The 18663-nt window shown below is 35.1% G+C and overlaps 2 protein-coding genes across 3 annotated transcripts; one reads left to right on the forward strand and one right to left on the reverse strand.

Moving 5' to 3' along the window:
• Positions 1-233: 233 nt before the first annotated feature.
• On the forward strand, positions 234-7994 carry LOC135682252 (solute carrier family 38 member 6). 2 transcript variants are annotated; one of them, XM_065197057.2, is made up of 9 exons: positions 235-362; positions 782-885; positions 1606-1984; positions 2545-2619; positions 4171-4313; positions 4620-4914; positions 5361-5504; positions 6467-6634; positions 6979-7988. In XM_065197057.2, exons 2-9 carry the CDS (start codon positions 827-829, stop codon positions 7273-7275), a joined length of 1560 nt encoding a protein of 519 aa, XP_065053129.2. In that variant the 5' UTR covers positions 235-362; positions 782-826; the 3' UTR covers positions 7276-7988. The 2 variants fall into 2 exon arrangements, with proteins under 2 accessions (XP_088969134.1, XP_065053129.2); XM_089113008.1 differs by lacking the exon at positions 2545-2619 and having other exon boundaries at positions 234-362; positions 6979-7994.
• A 791-nt stretch (positions 7995-8785) lies between these two features.
• LOC135682253 (glycylpeptide N-tetradecanoyltransferase 2) lies at positions 8786-17256 on the reverse strand. The gene is made up of 12 exons (XM_065197058.2): positions 16831-17256; positions 15665-15789; positions 14454-14545; positions 13492-13608; positions 12830-13000; positions 12443-12551; positions 11988-12059; positions 11601-11639; positions 11279-11338; positions 10312-10479; positions 9774-9911; positions 8786-9463 (listed from the first exon to the last, which is right to left on the reverse strand). The coding sequence occupies exons 1-12, from the start codon at positions 17222-17224 to the stop codon at positions 9443-9445; spliced, it is 1506 nt and encodes a 501-aa protein (XP_065053130.1). The 5' UTR covers positions 17225-17256; the 3' UTR covers positions 8786-9442.
• Positions 17257-18663: the final 1407 nt, after the last annotated feature.

An 18663-nucleotide genomic window follows, 5' to 3' on the forward strand; every position in this document is an offset into this window, starting at 1 on the left:
AATGTGGGGAATGGTCGAGGCAGTAACATGTCTCTTGAGAATTATTGACATCATCGTGATTGATAACTAGAAGACTCATTGCGAAAATAAATTATTTTATCCTATTTATTTGATGTTCCATTATGCCTGAATCCTTTCGATATAAGATATCTTTTTTGTAAAAAAAATTTTGAATCTCTTCACGGTTGTTCGCAGCCAGAATTTGCGCTCTGATTTATTTGATGCGGAGGAGCTTTTACAGGGGTATGAGGGTTCGAAAAGAAAATGTTTGTTGGTTGATCACATGATGACAAGAAAATTGAAAGCAATTTTTCTTCAATAAAAAGAAATCAAGAATGAGGAGGTGACAGTTGAAAGTTAAGGCAAGATTGTGATTTAGCATATAACTTCTTATTTGATTCATCACTTTTTTTAACGTTTTCAAGAGAAGCACGATTCAGTGCTCAATTTGATGATGGCCTAAGTAAGGTCGTTCGACAGTCACTTTTCTGCCTTTCCGAGTCATTGATTTGAGTGAACTTTGACGTTCCCCTGTATACAAAATGTTATTGATGTGTGACAGCTTTTTGTTGCTCAGCTGTAGAGTTTTCGCCCAGCAAATTTTGCAATGATCCACTGTTAATGTTTGATCGCCTTCACAAAGATTCGGTTGTTTCTTTTGTTGGTATAACACTTCAGTCCCTTGCTCGGATTATCTGACCGTATGACTTATAGGTTCTGTAAAAAATGACTGGAAATTTTTTTATATAATATGAACTTTAGGATCCAATTTTATTTATAGTTCATTGATCACTGATCGGGCTGTTTTGAGGTTGAAGCAGAAAAAATGATGTCAATAAATTCCCCAATTCCGGCAGATTTAATTGCACCAGATTATAATGGAAGGTAAGAATTTAGCTACACATTGATTACATGCATCTATGTAACTTTTATGATTTATGTGCTAATCATTTTAACATGTTGTTCAAGATTACACTCATTTTTTATAAGAAACTGGCTAAAAGAAACGAGTACTGGACAGTCAGAAAAAAATTAAGAAACTTCAGTACTTGAAGCAAAAAAATTAAGAAACTATTAAATCGTGATAAAGCTGAGAAAAACGAAATTTTGTAAAATCCAAGAACAAGATTGCCCTGTTGGCCTAGAACTTAAGACACAAGAAGGGATAAAAATATACTTCCCACATTTAAATACAGCATCAGAATGAAAGTGAATCGCTTGACGTGATAAAAAAGGTCACAAACATTTCATAACATCATTCATGACATCATAATTAAGAAACTCTTAAGAAACAATGAGTATTGAAAATTCCAGACCATTAAGAATCTGGAGTACTCAACATCGACCTTTGTTTCTTATAAAAAAAGTGTAGTAGTTTTGAATGTGTTCATTTGAAAGGAAAAACATACATTATGGTACAAATCTTGAAAATTGACCAACTCATCTAAAAACCACCACACTTATATGAAAACAAGTTTTCCTTTTACCATCATCACATACCTTCATTGTAAAAGAACACATTTTAATTTTACGACTGAAGATTTACTAGTGAACTATGAAAACAATGTCTGTAATATGTGTAGCTTTTTTGTCATTCCTTTTCAGCATTTTGCCTGCTTCTGGAGAATCTTCAATCACATCATCAATAGATTCAAATGATAGCTTTGTCTCAGATGATGAGCCATTAAATGAAAGGACCCCATTGGTCCGTGCTCATAGCACTATCAGTGAAGGAGGAGAGAGAAGAGGAACTATTTTTTCATCTGTATTTACTCTTGTTTCAACTATGATTGGCGGTGGACTCTTATCACTGCCATTTGCATTTGAACAAGGAGGATTTATAGTGTCATCTTTCGTTTTGATTTTTGTACTAATCGCATCAACACATGGTGGATTTTTGGTTATAAATAGCAAGAAATATTGTCATGGAAAAATAAGAAATATTGAAGATGTAGCCAGAGTTGCATTTGGAGCCAAGGGGCAGGTAATCTATTTAATGTCTTACATCTGTTTAAAAGTTTGATTCTCAGCTCTACCAATGCAAGATATGGTCAAAGGCTCAAAGGCATTGCTACAATAAGCTGCTGATGTTTCATAGAATGCACTTTGAATGCAAAGATTGGCACCTGCAAAGGTCACAATTCAAACACAGGGGCTAAGCTGAAGTTGGGCAGGGAACCATTTACCCTGCACATATCAGTTAGGTGTGCTGATGATAATTGATAAATGTACTTTTCCTACTATATATTCCTACACGTGGCCGCTGTATTGGTTTGTTGGCAGATGACTTTTCAAGTTTAAAGGTGCAATTTTTTCAGATTGCACTGGTTTTGTCAATAGTTTAATAATGTTTTATAAGCATTTAAAGGTTAATAGAATTAGCAAAGTTTTCATTTAATACAAAATCTTTCCCTTTTATTGTCTCCAGAAGTTAAACACTGATAAAAAGGTTTATATATATATTGTTATAGTAACATAAAACTTTATGTATGGCAACACAGAGAAATTTAAAGCAATTATAGAGAATGTCATTTTGTTTTCTAGATGTTGGTCCAAGTAACTTTATTTTTCATTTTGTATTTGGTGTCTGCTGTCTATTTCATTCTCATTTCTGACCAAGTAAGTAATGAAATGAGATTTGTTTTTCTGTTTCAGTTAAGATTCAGATTTAGATTCTATTCATCTTTTCATTGCCTGTCAAATATGTCAATCATTCTCCTTTTTAATCTTATTGATGATAGTCAAAACGCATGCAAAATATTTTTGTTGGAAGTTTTTTCAGAAAGCAAGAAATGAAAGGCTATTTACCAAGATGTGATCAACTAACATACTATGCTTGTTCATGTGAAAGAAATAGAGAAATCACCCTTTAGTTTTAGAAATCACCCATAACCTTTTCTGCACCAACTCATCATGAAATGAGAAAATAAAAACACTAGCTCATCAATTTTGACTGTCAGTATAAAAACTCTTTTAATGAGAGTCAGTATGTGGCACTGCCAATGCAGAAGCCAGCCTGGTTGCACTTATGTGCTGAACTTGTGAAACTTGTGTCTTGTATGGTTGGCATACAAAAGAATTATTCATAAATTAAGAGAGCTCTTGACCATCGTAGTTCCATGATATAACCAATTGCAAAGGTTTTATGTTAGAATACAACTGAAAGAAATGCAGTTGACCAATAATAAAAGATACTTTTTTTGAAAGCTGTTCTTTAATCTTAAGCCTGGTTCTCTTAGCATCTTAAGAGTTTGAAACATTTCATTGATCCTTTCTTCCATCTTTCATCTTTTGATTGATCAGGGACAAGTTGAAAACTGTCTAAAAGAGATCAAATATTCTGACAAAAAAGCAATAACAAGTAAAGATGCGTCAGATGACTTTCCTATGATTGGTCAATTACATCCAAGTGTCTGTTTTTTTAATTTTTTTCATACACTGTAAAAAAGTACATTTTAAAAGAACAAGACGATGGTAGGCATGGCTACCAATTGACCTTAACAAAAAGCAATACAAACCAAAACAATACCCATTGACCTTAACAAAAAATGATAATGGATCAGTGACATCTGTTCCCTGTGTTCCCTTTTAAGTTCATTCATCATAAGTGGCATAAGAGTCAAGGAGGTTTTACTCAGATTAACTCTCTTAACCCCTTATGATTAACAGTCAGCACAGTCTTAATGATAGCAAGAGCTTGGACCAACACACATAGACTGAGTTACAACTTTTTGCCCTGATAAATAAGTATAAAAAGCTGTATTTTACAAAAATAAAATTATATTGCGTAAACTATACAAGGCCCCCTGGCCCCCCAGTATCTCGGTCCTTGCCAACACAGTCTGTTGCAGACTGTTGCGAACTGTCTCTGATACTTTTATGATCTTATGGGAACCAGGCTTTACTTTGATTTATCGTCAACGAAAGCTTCTCAGTGGCTTGTAGCCCCAGTCTCCTCTAAATGCATTTTGGTTTTAGATTTGCATTTTTAGAACTTCATATATCTGCCTTCTATCTCTACAGTTAGTTGAAATCATCTGATTTTGAAATTTATGACAATCATCCTCTCCAGAACAAAGACACTAAGAGACTTGTACCAGAAGAATAATTTGTGGCATACTATCAATCATTTGCATTCTCACATGTGATAGATTCTTATTCCCTTAATAGATAGAGCCATTGATTCAATACATTGCTGGAAAAAGAGGGTTTTGGACAGAAAGAATAGTTGTCCTGTCAATGATTTTGGTATTTGTATTTCCAATTTCATTGTTGAAAAACCTGTCAGCACTGCAGTACACTTCTGGTATGAGGTATGGATTTAAAGAGTAGAGAACCTCTGGCTCCTGCTCATTATATATTCTCAATCCATCATAGTTTAGCTATACTTATTTTTCTAAGATTATTATAAAAGGTTTGATAAAAGTCTTATTAGAGTAATAAGAGTGACCTATCTCTTACCAAAGATAGGAATCAGACAGATCAACTAACATGTATAGCACCATACACTATAATATTTTCATCATTATCCATCATCATCTTCACCATTAACCATGTTGCAATCAATAGGAGAACCACCTCTGCTACCATTTTTCTAATTGGCTACGTTTCTTTTTCAGTGTGTTCTGTGGTCTGCTTCTGACTGGCTGCATTGTTTACCGCTCAGTCAAAAATGACCTTGGGGGCCATATACAAAGACATGACAACCCTGTCAAATGGCACCCAACTAGTCTTAGACAGTTCCTGACTTGCGTTTCAATCTCAGAACTCACCTTTTCCTGTCATTTCAACATTTTGCCAATGCACACTGAACTCAGGAACCAAACCAGGAAGAACAAAAGGATAATTCTTTTCCTTGCTATGGGAATAACTTATGTGATGAATTTTACTGTGAGCTTCTTTGGCTACTTCCAGGTTTGTATACTCATTTAGAAAGCTCTAAATATTTGCAAAGAATCTAATTTATGCATGCAAGTGCTTCAAAGTAAGCCTGGATGTCTTTGTTGTCTAGGACTTTCTTTTATTTGACACAGCTATTTTTTCAAGTAAATTATTGCTTCTAATCAGCATCTCCCTGTCATAAGCACCTTCCCTTCTAGTTATTATCAGCTCCTTCCCTCCCTATATTATTAAGGCCCTCCACTAATCAGTCCTCCCCCTGATAAGTGCCTTCTTCAATCAAAAAACATCAATCGACACCCCCTGCTTCGTTTTCCGCCACACCTTAGCTCAAAAGTTTTAATAAGCGCTTTGCAATCTCAGTTTGAAAGGTTTCCTTCAGAATTTTTGTATCAAAATGTTTTATTAAATCACTAAAAAACCTTTAGAAGTGAGTTATAAATATTTATATCTTTTGTTAGTTTCGGCAATACACAGACCAAGACATAACAAAGAATTACGCGCATGACGACATAGTGATTACCGCTGGTCGAGCTGCCCTTTCATTTGTGCTCCTCCTCAGTTTTCCACTGCTGATAGTCCCTTGCAGGCAGACGTTGAATAAGGTAAATTTTGCTGTGAAATTTTATTTAACGATAACAAGTGGGGTTAATTGTATATGATACACCTAGGAATGCTGGTAACAGCTTATGAAAATGTTTTCTTTTAATGCAAATGACATACCATATACCAAACATTTTCATAAGAAATTTAGTACAAAAAAAAACAAGAGTTTCCACTGATGGCGTTCACAGAATAGGTTTCAGCGAATTTTTACAGCCAATAAATGTTCTAGGCAGCTAGACTGATCTATTGGGAAGAATATACATGTTTGCCTTAAAATATTTTGCGAAATTAGCAGAGGTATCCTTGTTTAAGTAGCAGACAAGCTTTGTTGCCCTGATGCGTAAGTTCTATACTGCAACACGGGAAGCTGTAAAATATTAAGTCTTGAAAAGTTATCGAAAGGAGCGAATAGTGTATGGCTGGATCTGCCACTTATTACGAAAATGAAATATAATGGCATTGAAAAAAGTCAACATTTTTAGAACATACTTCAGCATTTTTAGAACATACTCGGAGTATAAAACGTCAGAACTTAGGTCAAAACACTACCCTAGGGAATCTATATACCCAGTTGTTCCTAGCGCAAGCCAGAAAAAGCAAGTTATTTTTTTAACAACTATACTCAATGGTTGGAAAAAAACCTCTGACTACATTTAAGCCATTTTAGCATCAATTGATCTCCAAAAGATGAAAAAAGGAATCGCCCGTGCTCTCTTGGCAATCCTTTTATCTGATTTAGTTACTCCTGTGGCGTAGTGGATAACATTGTTGTCTCGCGCCACTTGGGACAAACATGTACTGGATCGAGCTCAGTGAGCCTCACTTAAATCAAGATGTTATATGTATAAAATCAGGGTGGGGATTTAGGAACCAGGAAAGCCTAGTTAACTTGAAGAAAAAGATGGGGATTTCAAAGTTTTACGGTTGCCTCACAAATCGTTAATATATGCATTTCTCTTAGATGCTTTGGAGTCATGAACGAACCCGCCGTTGGGAGCTGTTTGGTGTGTCGTGGTTTGTCAAGGCAGTATCAAATGAAAAAATGAACGGGCCTACTCGCACTGTATGGTTTTTTGAAACATTCATTATCGTCTTCACTGCATACGGACTAGCTTATGTTGTTCCACAGGTATGTAATCTTAAAGACTCATTGCTAACAATGGGCCTTTGCGAGCGTGGCGACGGTCCAAACAATGGCAGTAATTTTCTACGGATTAACCACAATTGATTTTAGACAGTCTAAAAATGCATTATGGGATGGTTACGTAGCGCAGTGGCTCATTGTTAGCAATGAGTCTTTAATCTGTCAAGTATCAACTTCAAATTCAAATCTTATTTCAGATCTTGTTATAAATATGTTTTACACATTTGTATCTAAATCTAAATTAATGGAAATAACGCACAATTGAAGGCACATCTATCCGATTTTACGAAGTGGTGTTGTAAAATCGAACCATTCTTTTTTCGGAACAGGTGAACATGTTGTGGGGCATAGTTGGTTCCATTGGCTGCACCCTAATCATTTACGTACTTCCGCCAGCTTTCTACTTGAAAGTGCGACATCACCCCGAAAAACCTGACTGCAAACAAGTTTTTGCATGGCTGCTTTTCATAACTGGGATCTTTCTGCTTTGCGCGGGCCTATATCAATCAGTTGTCAATATTGTGGACCCAGTGCCCGAAGCAACGAAGATGAGACCAGTGACTAACAACACTACAGTGCACCTCGGAGAAACCATTATGAATGAGATGTTAGGAAAGATTTCGTAGGCCTTCCATTTCTTATATAGCTTAGTTAAGATTTAATCTCATTTGGATGTATTGTTTGTTTCTTTATAATTGGGGTGCTGTTTCAAGCAGATAAAAAGTGAACCTATAACATTATCAAGATCACTCTGCAAGCATTTATTGACAATGCCACCAATTGGCCTTCAATTTATAACTGAGAGACTTCTGAGATTAGTAATTTTTGTTTCTATTCAGGAAATTTACCTTTTGCGAAAAGTTAAGGTCAATTCAAATCTTTCCATTTAGTCACTAGCTTTTGTTATATGGAAAAGAACGCACCATTTCATAGCTAACAACTTGCATAAATACATTGAAAAACCCAGCTTTGAAAAGTTTTCATTAGCACAAAACCCCATTTTCATAGATTCTTACACTGAAATATCCGTAAGGGAATTGGCAACAATTATCTTACTAAGTTTTACCAAATTTCTGTTTTTAAAAAGCATAATGTTCACCATATCATTCAAAGCTGAATTTAGAATAAAATGCCTCACTTGTTACTTTCGTTTATTGCAAAAATAAGTCTTATGAATTCCTTGTTTCATATTTGGTAAGCATTCTTTCGTTCTATTTTATTCTTAGTTTGAGCTATTTGAAATCAAATTGTAATTGGCTTTAAAAGAGTTATTATTTAGAAATAAAATATGAAAATTGTAATTAATTTCTTAGTTTTTATTTATGAGATGTTTCGAAGTTTAATATTTTTATTTAGAAATATTTTGTTTGTTTCTTGAAGTTTACAAACTAGAGTTCACATAAGATTTCGATTTTTTGAGTGTTTTCTTTAATGATATGCAATGGAAAGATCCCTTTGATTTTATCATAAAAAACTTCTTTGGGAGCGCTGTAGCTACTTCTTGTCTTGAAATGTCTGCCAAATTTTTTTTGGAAAATCAAGCGATTTTGTCTTATTTCTTTGCTTTTGATCTCCCCTCCTAATACTCCCAGATCTGTACCTTTTTTCCCCAAAATCAATTTTAAAATTTATTAACAGTCATGTGGATAACATATTTCCTAACATCAACTGTCATTTTGTAGTAAACCAACAGGGAATGGAGGCACGGGGCTGTAAAAGACTATGTAACTGAAATTGCTGTTTCGCGAATTGTGGCAGTGATTTACTTCCCTGAGCAATGTGCATTGACCGTGTAGCCAATACAAGTCTCCTAATGTTCAGCTAGATTTTCGTAGGACAAACCCCCAAGGTCACGAATAAGCGAAACAAATCCCGGGAGTCTAACACCTATCATAGCCCCCGTCCCTATTCAAATCTGGTGCACATGTACTTTTATAAACTCTAGATATCTACATTACACTAGGAGGGGGGGGGGGGGGGGGGTGCAAAAATCACCATCTGACCGGGATGGTTGGTCTTCGGAGATGATAGTGGTAAGACTGAATGCCACCATTTAAAGAAAGCTCTAAACACCCAGAAACGTCTTATTTTCTTCTCATTTTAGAAAAAAGGTCTTGTAATAGGGATAAGAAAATTCATAATTAATAGTAATTTTGAAATTTTTACAGCAACTAATTATTATACTGCATCTACTACAGGAATATTATCAATATATTGCGAATGCCAAAAGGAATTGGCTACAAAAAGAATTGCCTTGCATTTCATGCCAAATAAACAGAAACCCGTCGTGAACACTGAACAAAAGAGAAACATTTACGAGTTTCAGCGTATTTCAACAATGTGACAGCGGTAGTAGGTTAAATTTATAAAACAATAGATGAATACAAAACAGAATCTAAGTGTAATATGAACAATATATTTAGGATGATTTAATGGGTTTATTGGCTTTATTTAAGGTTCAAGAAGTGCTCATGACATTTGAAATTTGTGGTTTCTGAATGTAGATAATAAATTTTTGTTTGATGAAAGGGAAATTGCTAACTATTTAAACAGGCTAAGAATCTGATTTTGCTTGCATTCAAAAGTGGTAAATAGAATTCGGCTGCAACTTTCAGTAGAAGTATATTGTTATCAACGTGTGTTGAAGGGCCTCATATTTTGGATGCTTGACTCGTCGCTGTCTTTGATATCACTATCAGGTTGCGAGTTCTGAGACGCTTCCAAATGGCAGCAGGAAAATTTCAAAATCCTACGACTTCAACACCAACCGATCGAATTTTCGCCAAATGTTGATCACAGTAGAACTAACCCAACCTAAGCAATATTGGAATAGAGACAATGAGTTTTAACATTCGGTGAGTTTGATTCAACAAAAAAGGTGGAAATATTTTGATTAAGACTGATATTTTATACAAGCAAACAGCAAGTGTAAATCTTTATATGTGTAAGGAATTAGAGAAACGTCAATATATTTGTATTTTACCATGTTATTAGAAAAGAACAAATGAAAGATGACGACCAGACTTTTCTTGAGGATCAGTGTTCCCTTGCAATCGGCCTAAGTTTAAGAGACAGCAAGAAATGGCAAATAGACACGAAATAGTACAAAGCAAGCTGTACTTACACGTGCCGGCTTCATTTCCATGCATTTCCAATTGTACAAATAGTAGTTCAGGTTGCCATCTCCAATACCAAATTTTAACTTTTCTAGGAAATCTGTGTTATCCATAAGATCCAGTGCATTAAAAACATCAAAATTGTTCTGAAATGCAAAGTATTATGGCCACATATCAGAACAGTGAATAATGCAAAGCTGTCAAAACGTTATCTTTAATACAATAAATAAAGTATGTTTTATACAAGCAGGAATATTTTCCACTTCTAACGAGCTGCCAGCAAAACCAGCCTCGACGTAGCCAAGCAATATTTTTCAAAACGAAATAGACTGACAATCTTCATTGTTTTATCATTACAGTATTGCTAGCGAAAAACAATTCCAAACCACATCTTTATTGAAAAGAATATAGCAAAAAAAATCAAACCGTCTTAAAGAAAGTCTGGTATAGGATGAGAAGCATCAGCTGGTCCCTTAACATCATGCAGAAAAAAGGTGATGGCAGAAGAGAAGATTAAATATTATAAAGGTGGCACATAAATCTCACCCTTTTAGCAATGATAAGAGCATCATTCATAAGATCAACTAGGGGCGTCTTTGTGCTGACGTTGTAAAACGAATAGGCCGCTTTAAGTAAATTGTACGAGGGGTGGTTCATGACTGTGGAGGGTAGTGTGTAGAAACTTATCATGTCCGTGATTTCACCATTTTCATTCTGCAAAAGATGACAAAAAATACAAAAAATAAGCTTCATGTCAAGTGCAACTTTTATGGAGAAATATATTTCTTTAAAAAAGCAAACATTTTATAACATATTGGCTAAAAGCTTTTTCGTCTGACACTCCTCCGAGCATAAAACGTCAGAATAAGGGTCCGAAAGAACACGATGATAAATATATACCCAGTCGTGGATCGAAATAGACCAATCAGAAAAACGCAAGCACAAGACCGGTATAGTTGTCCAATCAGTGCCGTGACAATTTTACATCAAAATTAGATATTGCAATTCTTTGTATCTACGCATGTTTTCACGAAGATACTTGTTGGCCCTACTGGCCAGCCTCCCAACTCCAACTAAATGAAGTGACTGAATGGGGTTTATTCTATATTAGATGTTTCACGGATAAATTGCTGTTGCGTGGTTTTGATATAGTTTACATGATTATAAATTTGAAGCAGAAGATTAATTGTTGTTGGAAATATTAGATACAAAATAAAACAGGTCAAATCTTTTGCACAAGAAAAGACACATCTGTATACATTCAGACAACAATTTTTAGGCTTCTTTTACTTCCAACTTCAATTTCTTTGATCTGACATTTCATTCCTTTTCATTAAATTTTTTTATTACCACCCTTTGTCTTCAGCTCTACGTATTTGAAATTTAGAGTAAAGTTGAATTTATCCAAAAAGAGATTGAAAAAAGTCTGTGAACCAACAAACAACGTTTCATTCTTGAAATTCATGTCAAATCCGTTGGTTAGTAAATAAACGATGGATTTAAAACTGCTCACCTCGACTACATAACAATCAATAATGTCCTTCTGGGGCATGAACCAATGACGAAATTCTTCCTGATGAAGAAAATGGCGGCATTAGATTACTCAGGATGAGGGCCATAATTTATCAGGGAAAAAACATCTTTGGAAACTTGGATACCTAAATACTATGCATATACTTTGAAAAACCTAAATACTTTGGATACAAATACTAGGACAGCAAATAATTTTAAAACCTAAACAGATTTTTTCTAAATCATACACTCGAAAGATAAGAATATTTGCTGGATTTTATAAATATTATTGTTTTATCTAAACGTGAAGTACTTCAACTTACCTCGGAAAAAACTGGCGCTAAGTCGAAACGTTTTAGATTCTGTAAAAATAATGAAAGAGATTTGTTGTTAGGCGAAATAATCATCTTTAAAGACAATCTTAGAAGGTTTTGAAATTTCTCCCGACCAGTTGCATTGTCGAGTTTTCAAAAATAGACTGCATTAGAAATAATTGAATATAATTTGACTATTGCTCACTTTCTTTCTATAAATTATCAGATAAAATGCAGAGATCTGCATGCAATTAGGAAAGAAAACTGTTAAAACCTTTTGCTCAAATTTTTGGTTCACATCTTAAAAGAAAATGTGACGAAAAAGTAAGGGAAATTGTTCGAGCTATCGTTGAAATACATCAATGCAGTGTTATTTTTAGCATGCTTTAGACATACCTCTACCAGCAATTTATGCGCTTTCGAGCAGTCTTCTTTCTTTAGCTGCCGTATACCTGAAGTCTTTGTGTCCTGAGAAATTTTAATAAAGAAGACTTTTAGAAATTATTGAAGAAACTGGAAAACTCAAGCTAATACATTTTGTCACTATAACATCAAGCATCAAATTGCTGGGTAAATATGAGTTCTGCACGGGAGCAGTACAGGGTTATGTGGTTGCGAGAAGGATATTTTTGTGGAATAGGCTGCATCAAGTATAGGGTGATTGGTTCTTTTTTTCTGGGCCCCCAAACCCCCACTTCGTCGGCATGACAACATCGTATGCATGGTAGACTGGAAACGAATGCTGTTAGGCCTTGATAAAACACAACAGCAACTATAAGAGTACTATAACGCTCTGAGTCTTTAACTTAGGTGATATATAAATTACATCCCATTCTAAAAAGTTGCAGTACCTCTGGTAATCGGTAAAGTCTTATCGTCCGCTGCATCGTCATGTTTTTCGACAGATGTGAAAATTTGACATCAATTAGCTTCTTTGGATTCAATGACCTATGCCAGTATCTGTTGCAAAAACAAGATGGGAAATGAACAAACCATTGTAAATTTGTAGAAATACGAATAGAACTTAAATAATTCAAATAAAAAACAGGTTAAGCTAGGATGGCAAGATTTAAAATTTGCTCTGTCGTTTCGTTGAACTACTCACATTGTCAACATCATAATAAAACCATTTTTGAAAGATTCCAAAGCCACTTTGAATCGAATTAACAAATTAGGAGGTATAATCTGTAATAATCTTTTGAAGGCCTATTAACAAAGAAATTTTAGAGTTCATGTACCTGCAAGTGGCAACCGGCCTAGGCAAAACAACCCCAGCAGTGTAAACAGCTTGAAAACTCCCTTCCAAGTTTACTCTTCTCGTAATTTCTTTAATCAAGACGGGTGCCATTCGCTTAGACCGAAGCTTTTTGTGGACACATAAGAAATTGATCTCTGCCATCGTCTGTTCACTTATAAACAAAGAAACAAATGACAAATAAATAAATGACTGATTTGCATGTCATTTTAAATAAATTAAAAGCAGAAATCGAAATTTTGTAGAAAATGGAATACATTCCACATAGCTTCCAGAAACCAAAACAATTTTCGCTATTTCAGTCAAAAAGCAAAGTACATAAATTGCTTGCTCAACCATCAAAGGAAAATAAACGCAGAGGGCATACCATTGCAAGGAAATTTGATAAAAGCATAAGAAAACAAACTTAACTAGAACCCTCTTTTGCTACTTATCATGTAATTGCCTTTGTTATTTGTTTACTTAAGACACAAGACCAAGAACACCCATTCTAAATAGTCCTTCATTTCACAGTTTTGTTAATTTATAAACATATATTGATACTATTCTTTTGCTGTTCAAAAACAACAAATACAACAAAGTCATAAAGCGGTTACGAAATTCAGATTCTTAGCCATTATTATAAAAATAAACATAAAAACACACTGAGTGTAAACCCGTATGTTGGCAGGAACTCCACTTATGAATCCAACAAGCTTCTTATTAGACTCTACTCTCAAACCACAATGCCATTCCGTCTTCCAGCCAGGTGGTTTTAGCGCCCTGGAAACAAAAAACTACTAAAACAAATCTTCACAAAGCATCCTGCAGTAACATTTTATAAAGTGCCTTCTGATCTGGTCAAATCTTGAGACTAAGTAATGTTTTATGCTAAGAAAGTGTGCAAAATAGTGCCAACAACAGAGTCCAGATTGGGGAATAAAATTTTGGTAAAAATACGTGTGCCTAAATTATGTGGAAAAAAGGTAAAAGAATCTCTTCAAATATGGGAATATGTTTGTATGTGTCTATTTGGCTTGGTGTATAGAATAGGTCAGTTCTAAATTGTCAATCGAGTTTCATGCTTATTGTGATCATCAGACAACTCAATTTAATTTTTAATCTTCATTTTAATTTCAATGGACCACAAGCAAACATTGCTTGGCAACTAATTAAAATCTGTCGCAAATGTTTCGACACTGGCATATTTTTACAATACAATTTTTAATACATACAAATCCAACTAACTGACCCGCATTGAGTAAAGAAACAGCCCACAATATAAATTACAAATGGCAAATACCATCTGCCTTGAGTCTCATGTAAACCCTTTCAATTCTACCACGGTCAGATTGGTCCAAAAAATGTAGGACTGGAAAGCTAGTGACAGTTAACTTAGGGGTTTTAATCATTATAAAGTCGGGGTGATTTCTAAACATGAAGACATATGGACCACTTTTGATCTCAACAGAAATAAACAACTATATTTAATAGCTTGGTCTGTAGGATAGAAAAATTGTCAAATGTTACTGTGTCATGACATTGCTTGATGACAAGGAAAGTAAACAGAAGCAGTAGTTAAAATAAACAACAACTGAAATAACATCTGTTGACAAATAATAGCATACCATTTAAGAAATTCTGGCGAATAGTCAAATCGGAACATGTTATCATCATCTTCTACATAATTCTCATTCAAAAGTGTATACAGCTCCTTAAGCTGGAAAAACAAAAAATTATTAATAACTCACTGTTACCATAACAAATATTTACAATGATAATAATGTTATATGAAGCACTGTTATATATAATATTAAAAGGATTAATTCCACCACTAGAAGTTGTTCACACATAGAAATAAAGCCCCTGGCTTAAAACCTTTTAAAATCAATGGAAACACTTCCTTCTCACTAGGTATTTGAAATGTTGTTTTAAAACTCTAAGATTTATATATAAAGCAATTTGCTCAAATGTCTAAATCATTTTTTTTATTAAACTACATTGCTAATGCAAGAAAAATATTTCTCAAATCCAAGCAGTAATGCAATGGATAAGGTCCAATAGATTCATTAATGCATAATATTTGCAACACCAGAACTCTCAACTCAGCACCTTTTAAAAAGGTGCTAACAATTTTGTTCACATTATAATGGATTTAGTTAAACTTTAAAGAATGACAAGAGTTATTTGGTTTCAATTTTATCAGAATGTCATAGGCAATACTAGTGTTAATTGAAGTATAATAATTTCAAGTTAAAAACAGATTTGATGCCAAGAGAAAAAATTCTTGATAAAAATGGATACACTTTACCAAGAAAATAGAAGTTGATAGAAGATAAACTAAATGTGATATGAAGCACTGTATATATTCATTTTAAAGAAGTAAAAACTCAATGTAATACAAAGTTAGAGAGGTGAAGATTTGTGTGTGATTGTATTACATGTTGTATGGTTACCTAACTTGCTCAAAAGTTATATTAGATGCAGAAGGAATCATGTTCCTTGGGTATCCCTGCAAAGGGATACTGGTGGTTGCCACAATGCTAGTGATAATATCTTTGTGATAATTTGATTGGCACCAAAACCTAAAAATCATGTGACTTCATGATATAATAAAATAACAAATATGGTTGGCATCTTTAATGTTCAGGAATTCTGAAATACTCTTCAAGGCAGCACATTAAATGGAAATACAAAAATACTTGCCTGAAAGCTAGCTGCAGAGGAACTTGCAGGGAAATCACAAGCAAACAGCACTAGTGGAACTAGCCTTCATACACAAGTAGGATTTATAAAAGGAAAAGAATACATAAATGTGAACATAAGCAAAACAACTAACTGTGTCTGGATTTTCAATATCCAGTGTATCCCATACAAAGCCTGCTGGAAGTGAGTATGGAGTTTGTCGTATCTCTACTTTTTCTGGCTCCAATGCTTCATTAACTGGCTCATTTATATCTTCATCTGCAAAACAATTTCAAGCAAATCAGAATCAAATTTGATAGACAAAAGTTCATAATCAGTTCTGTGGCTCAAAAGTTGGAAATTTGAAAAAATTTGAAAGTTGATCAAAAAGATGAATTGACCAAAGTTTATACACGTCATTGCTAACAAATTTACCTTTATTAAAAGTCAACTGTCACCAAATTGGTGGTCAAAACCAATCAAACCTGCAATTCATCTTCTCACATTATTTCAGTTTGCACTTGGGATGTATGCATGTATGAATAAGCTCACATAATCAAGTTCGATTGAGTTCTGACGTGATCGTGAGTGATGGCTTTATCAAACGAAAAGGCCTGTAGATGGATGGGTTACTATACAAAAGAGAGTTTCTTTGCAAGACAAAATTTAATTCTTCCTTGAAAAATGCAAAGCAGTAAATTGCATCTTATCAAATATCATAGATTTATCTTGTCAATTTTGTTTCTGCTTTGATGTGTCTAACATTTTGAGTTGGTAAGGTTTGGGAAGAGGCAAGGAAGCTATGGCAAAGCCTTAATAAGAGGTTTGAAAGAGAAGGAGTGAGATCAAGTATATTGGTTTGGAAAGCAAGAAGAGGCTAATTCAAAGTTCACAAGCTCGGGAAATGGAACAAGTTATGGCTCCAGAGAATTTGTGGATTTGGCAGGGAGAGTTTCTGGCACATCCTTGAAAATGGTTTCTTGCACATCCTTGAGGACAACAACGGATAAAACAGTTTGCATGCACAAACAGCTATGTAGCCCAGATTGTAAAGTTTGTTCTTTCCCCATACAACATTTGTGTAGATTGTGAATTTTATTACTCTGGCGTTCAATGTGCAGAAAAAAATATTTACAGTTTACTGGCAACTTGTTTTTTAAGGTAGGCTTCTTTGGATAGATAATTGGCAACAATACAGTGAAGGTGAGTTCATTCAACCTAGCATTTTGTAACTTGTTTCCAAGTTGAGTGACACGAACTACGTTAGATTCACATGATAGGCTTAACTAGCTACTCAGATTATGATAGATGTAGACCTACCCATTCTGGGGACTGGCTGAGTGTCCCAAAACTCGTACCTCCTCTGTTTTGCTTCATTGGGCGTTCGAGCTGGTTTATTTGTAGCCATTAGTTGTTCCATGGCCCTCTGGATTTGCACTAATGTCTGCATATTAACAGCAGCAGGGGCACCATCACTTCCTCGACTTGCCCCAGCTTCTGCACTAGCGGAACCGGTCGAAGCGACACTCTCCGCCTTTCTCCCTTTCTTTTTCTTCTTCGAACTTTTCTTACTACTGCCTTCACCTGCAGATGATCCCTGTTGACTTTGGTTCGTCATCTGGTTATTTTGAGTATGATCGTCTGCCTTCTTTGCATTTGAACTTCCATCTTTCTCATCAGAAGACACGGAGGGGCTACCCTTTTGATCAGCCATGTTGCGTTCCTTCTCTACAAAGCCAATTGAAAAGCGCATGCGTCACTGTCGTGTGATGCTCTTCGCGGGAAGAGAAGCAGATGGATGAAATGAAACGACTCCCTCAAAAACACCCTGATTCAGAAGGATGGGGATTCAGAGGGATTAATCGGAGTTATCAGGGCTTTTATAGAAATGGGGGGCGAACTTTCCCCACCTATGCCCCCCCTTTGAGTGTGTGCCTTTGAGGCGTTTTTGTCGGGAAAATGAATTTAAGATGTCAAAAAAATTGGGGGCTTGAAGTGCCCCTAGAGCTTAACCATATTTAACACAGTTAGCAAAGTAACCCAGATCTGCTATTTTATACCGCCAATCATAAACTGTGATAGCTTAGATCTGTTTATGAATATCTTCAGCAAAATATTTTCAGTTTAACTTCTCATTGTTCATAAGATGGCCTGTTCCCGTTACAAGATTTATTCACACATAACGTGAACAAGCGATGTTCGAAATAAATCGAAACCAATAGACCAATCCATCTACTACGCGAAACCAAACAACCAACAGATCCTAATTTCAAAGATTCTTTGCTATCCTTTTCTTGATGCAATTTCTACATGAAATTTAATCTATGAAGTTCCCAGCTACTTTTTTCTAATTCCAACATTGATGGGCATAAGGGGATGATGAAAGGATTAAACAATTGAGTCCAAACAGCTGTTTTGGATATTATCAGACAAGACGATTTGGAGGAATCTCGTGATGAATTTCAATCCCCATGGTTCCACGAAAACTGACTTTATATCTCTAGAGACCAAATTCCAAGTAACAAAACTTCGAAGAAAGAGTAGGCATGAAAAATATTGCTGCTTTTGGTTTTCATTTGGGATGGAAAACAAAAATGGCTGTATAGCTTTCTAGTGCAAAGACAGTTGAAGACTGTAGAACTATGAGAGAACTGTAACTAAGTCACACGCGATTAATGGAAGGGGAAAATGCCAGAAAAGGTATAATAGTAGATATGGTCTTTTCAACATTCCAACACCCCAAGGGACTCTCCATATATTTAAAAAACAGGTTTCTGTCCTCCATCTACTTAATATAAACAATGGCTTATTAATACTAATTTTCCTTCGAAAAGGGATCAATTCATAAAGCTCCGTCAGAAAAACTGCCATATTCATCAGAAGGTCAGTCATGAGGCTACGTTCCAACATCATCAAGAGAGAGTTAGGCCGTTTGTGCATCGGTGCAATTCGCTCAACCTACCATGCATCACTAAAAGGAAGGAATTACTAAGAGAAGACGAACAACAAGCCTCAAATCTGATTGGTAGTTGGAAAGGAATGGACAGGGAAAGCCTTTTTTCCCCACCAATAGCCGATGCACCAGTCTTACCTAAAAGCATCAAAAAGCGCTAAACAGCATAAAAGATGCCTAAAGGTATGAGAGATTTTAGC

This window comes from Rhopilema esculentum, chromosome 16, assembly GCF_057945365.1.
Source record: "Rhopilema esculentum isolate cy_ngs chromosome 16, ASM5794536v1, whole genome shotgun sequence".
Lineage (NCBI taxonomy): Eukaryota > Metazoa > Cnidaria > Scyphozoa > Rhizostomeae > Rhizostomatidae > Rhopilema > Rhopilema esculentum.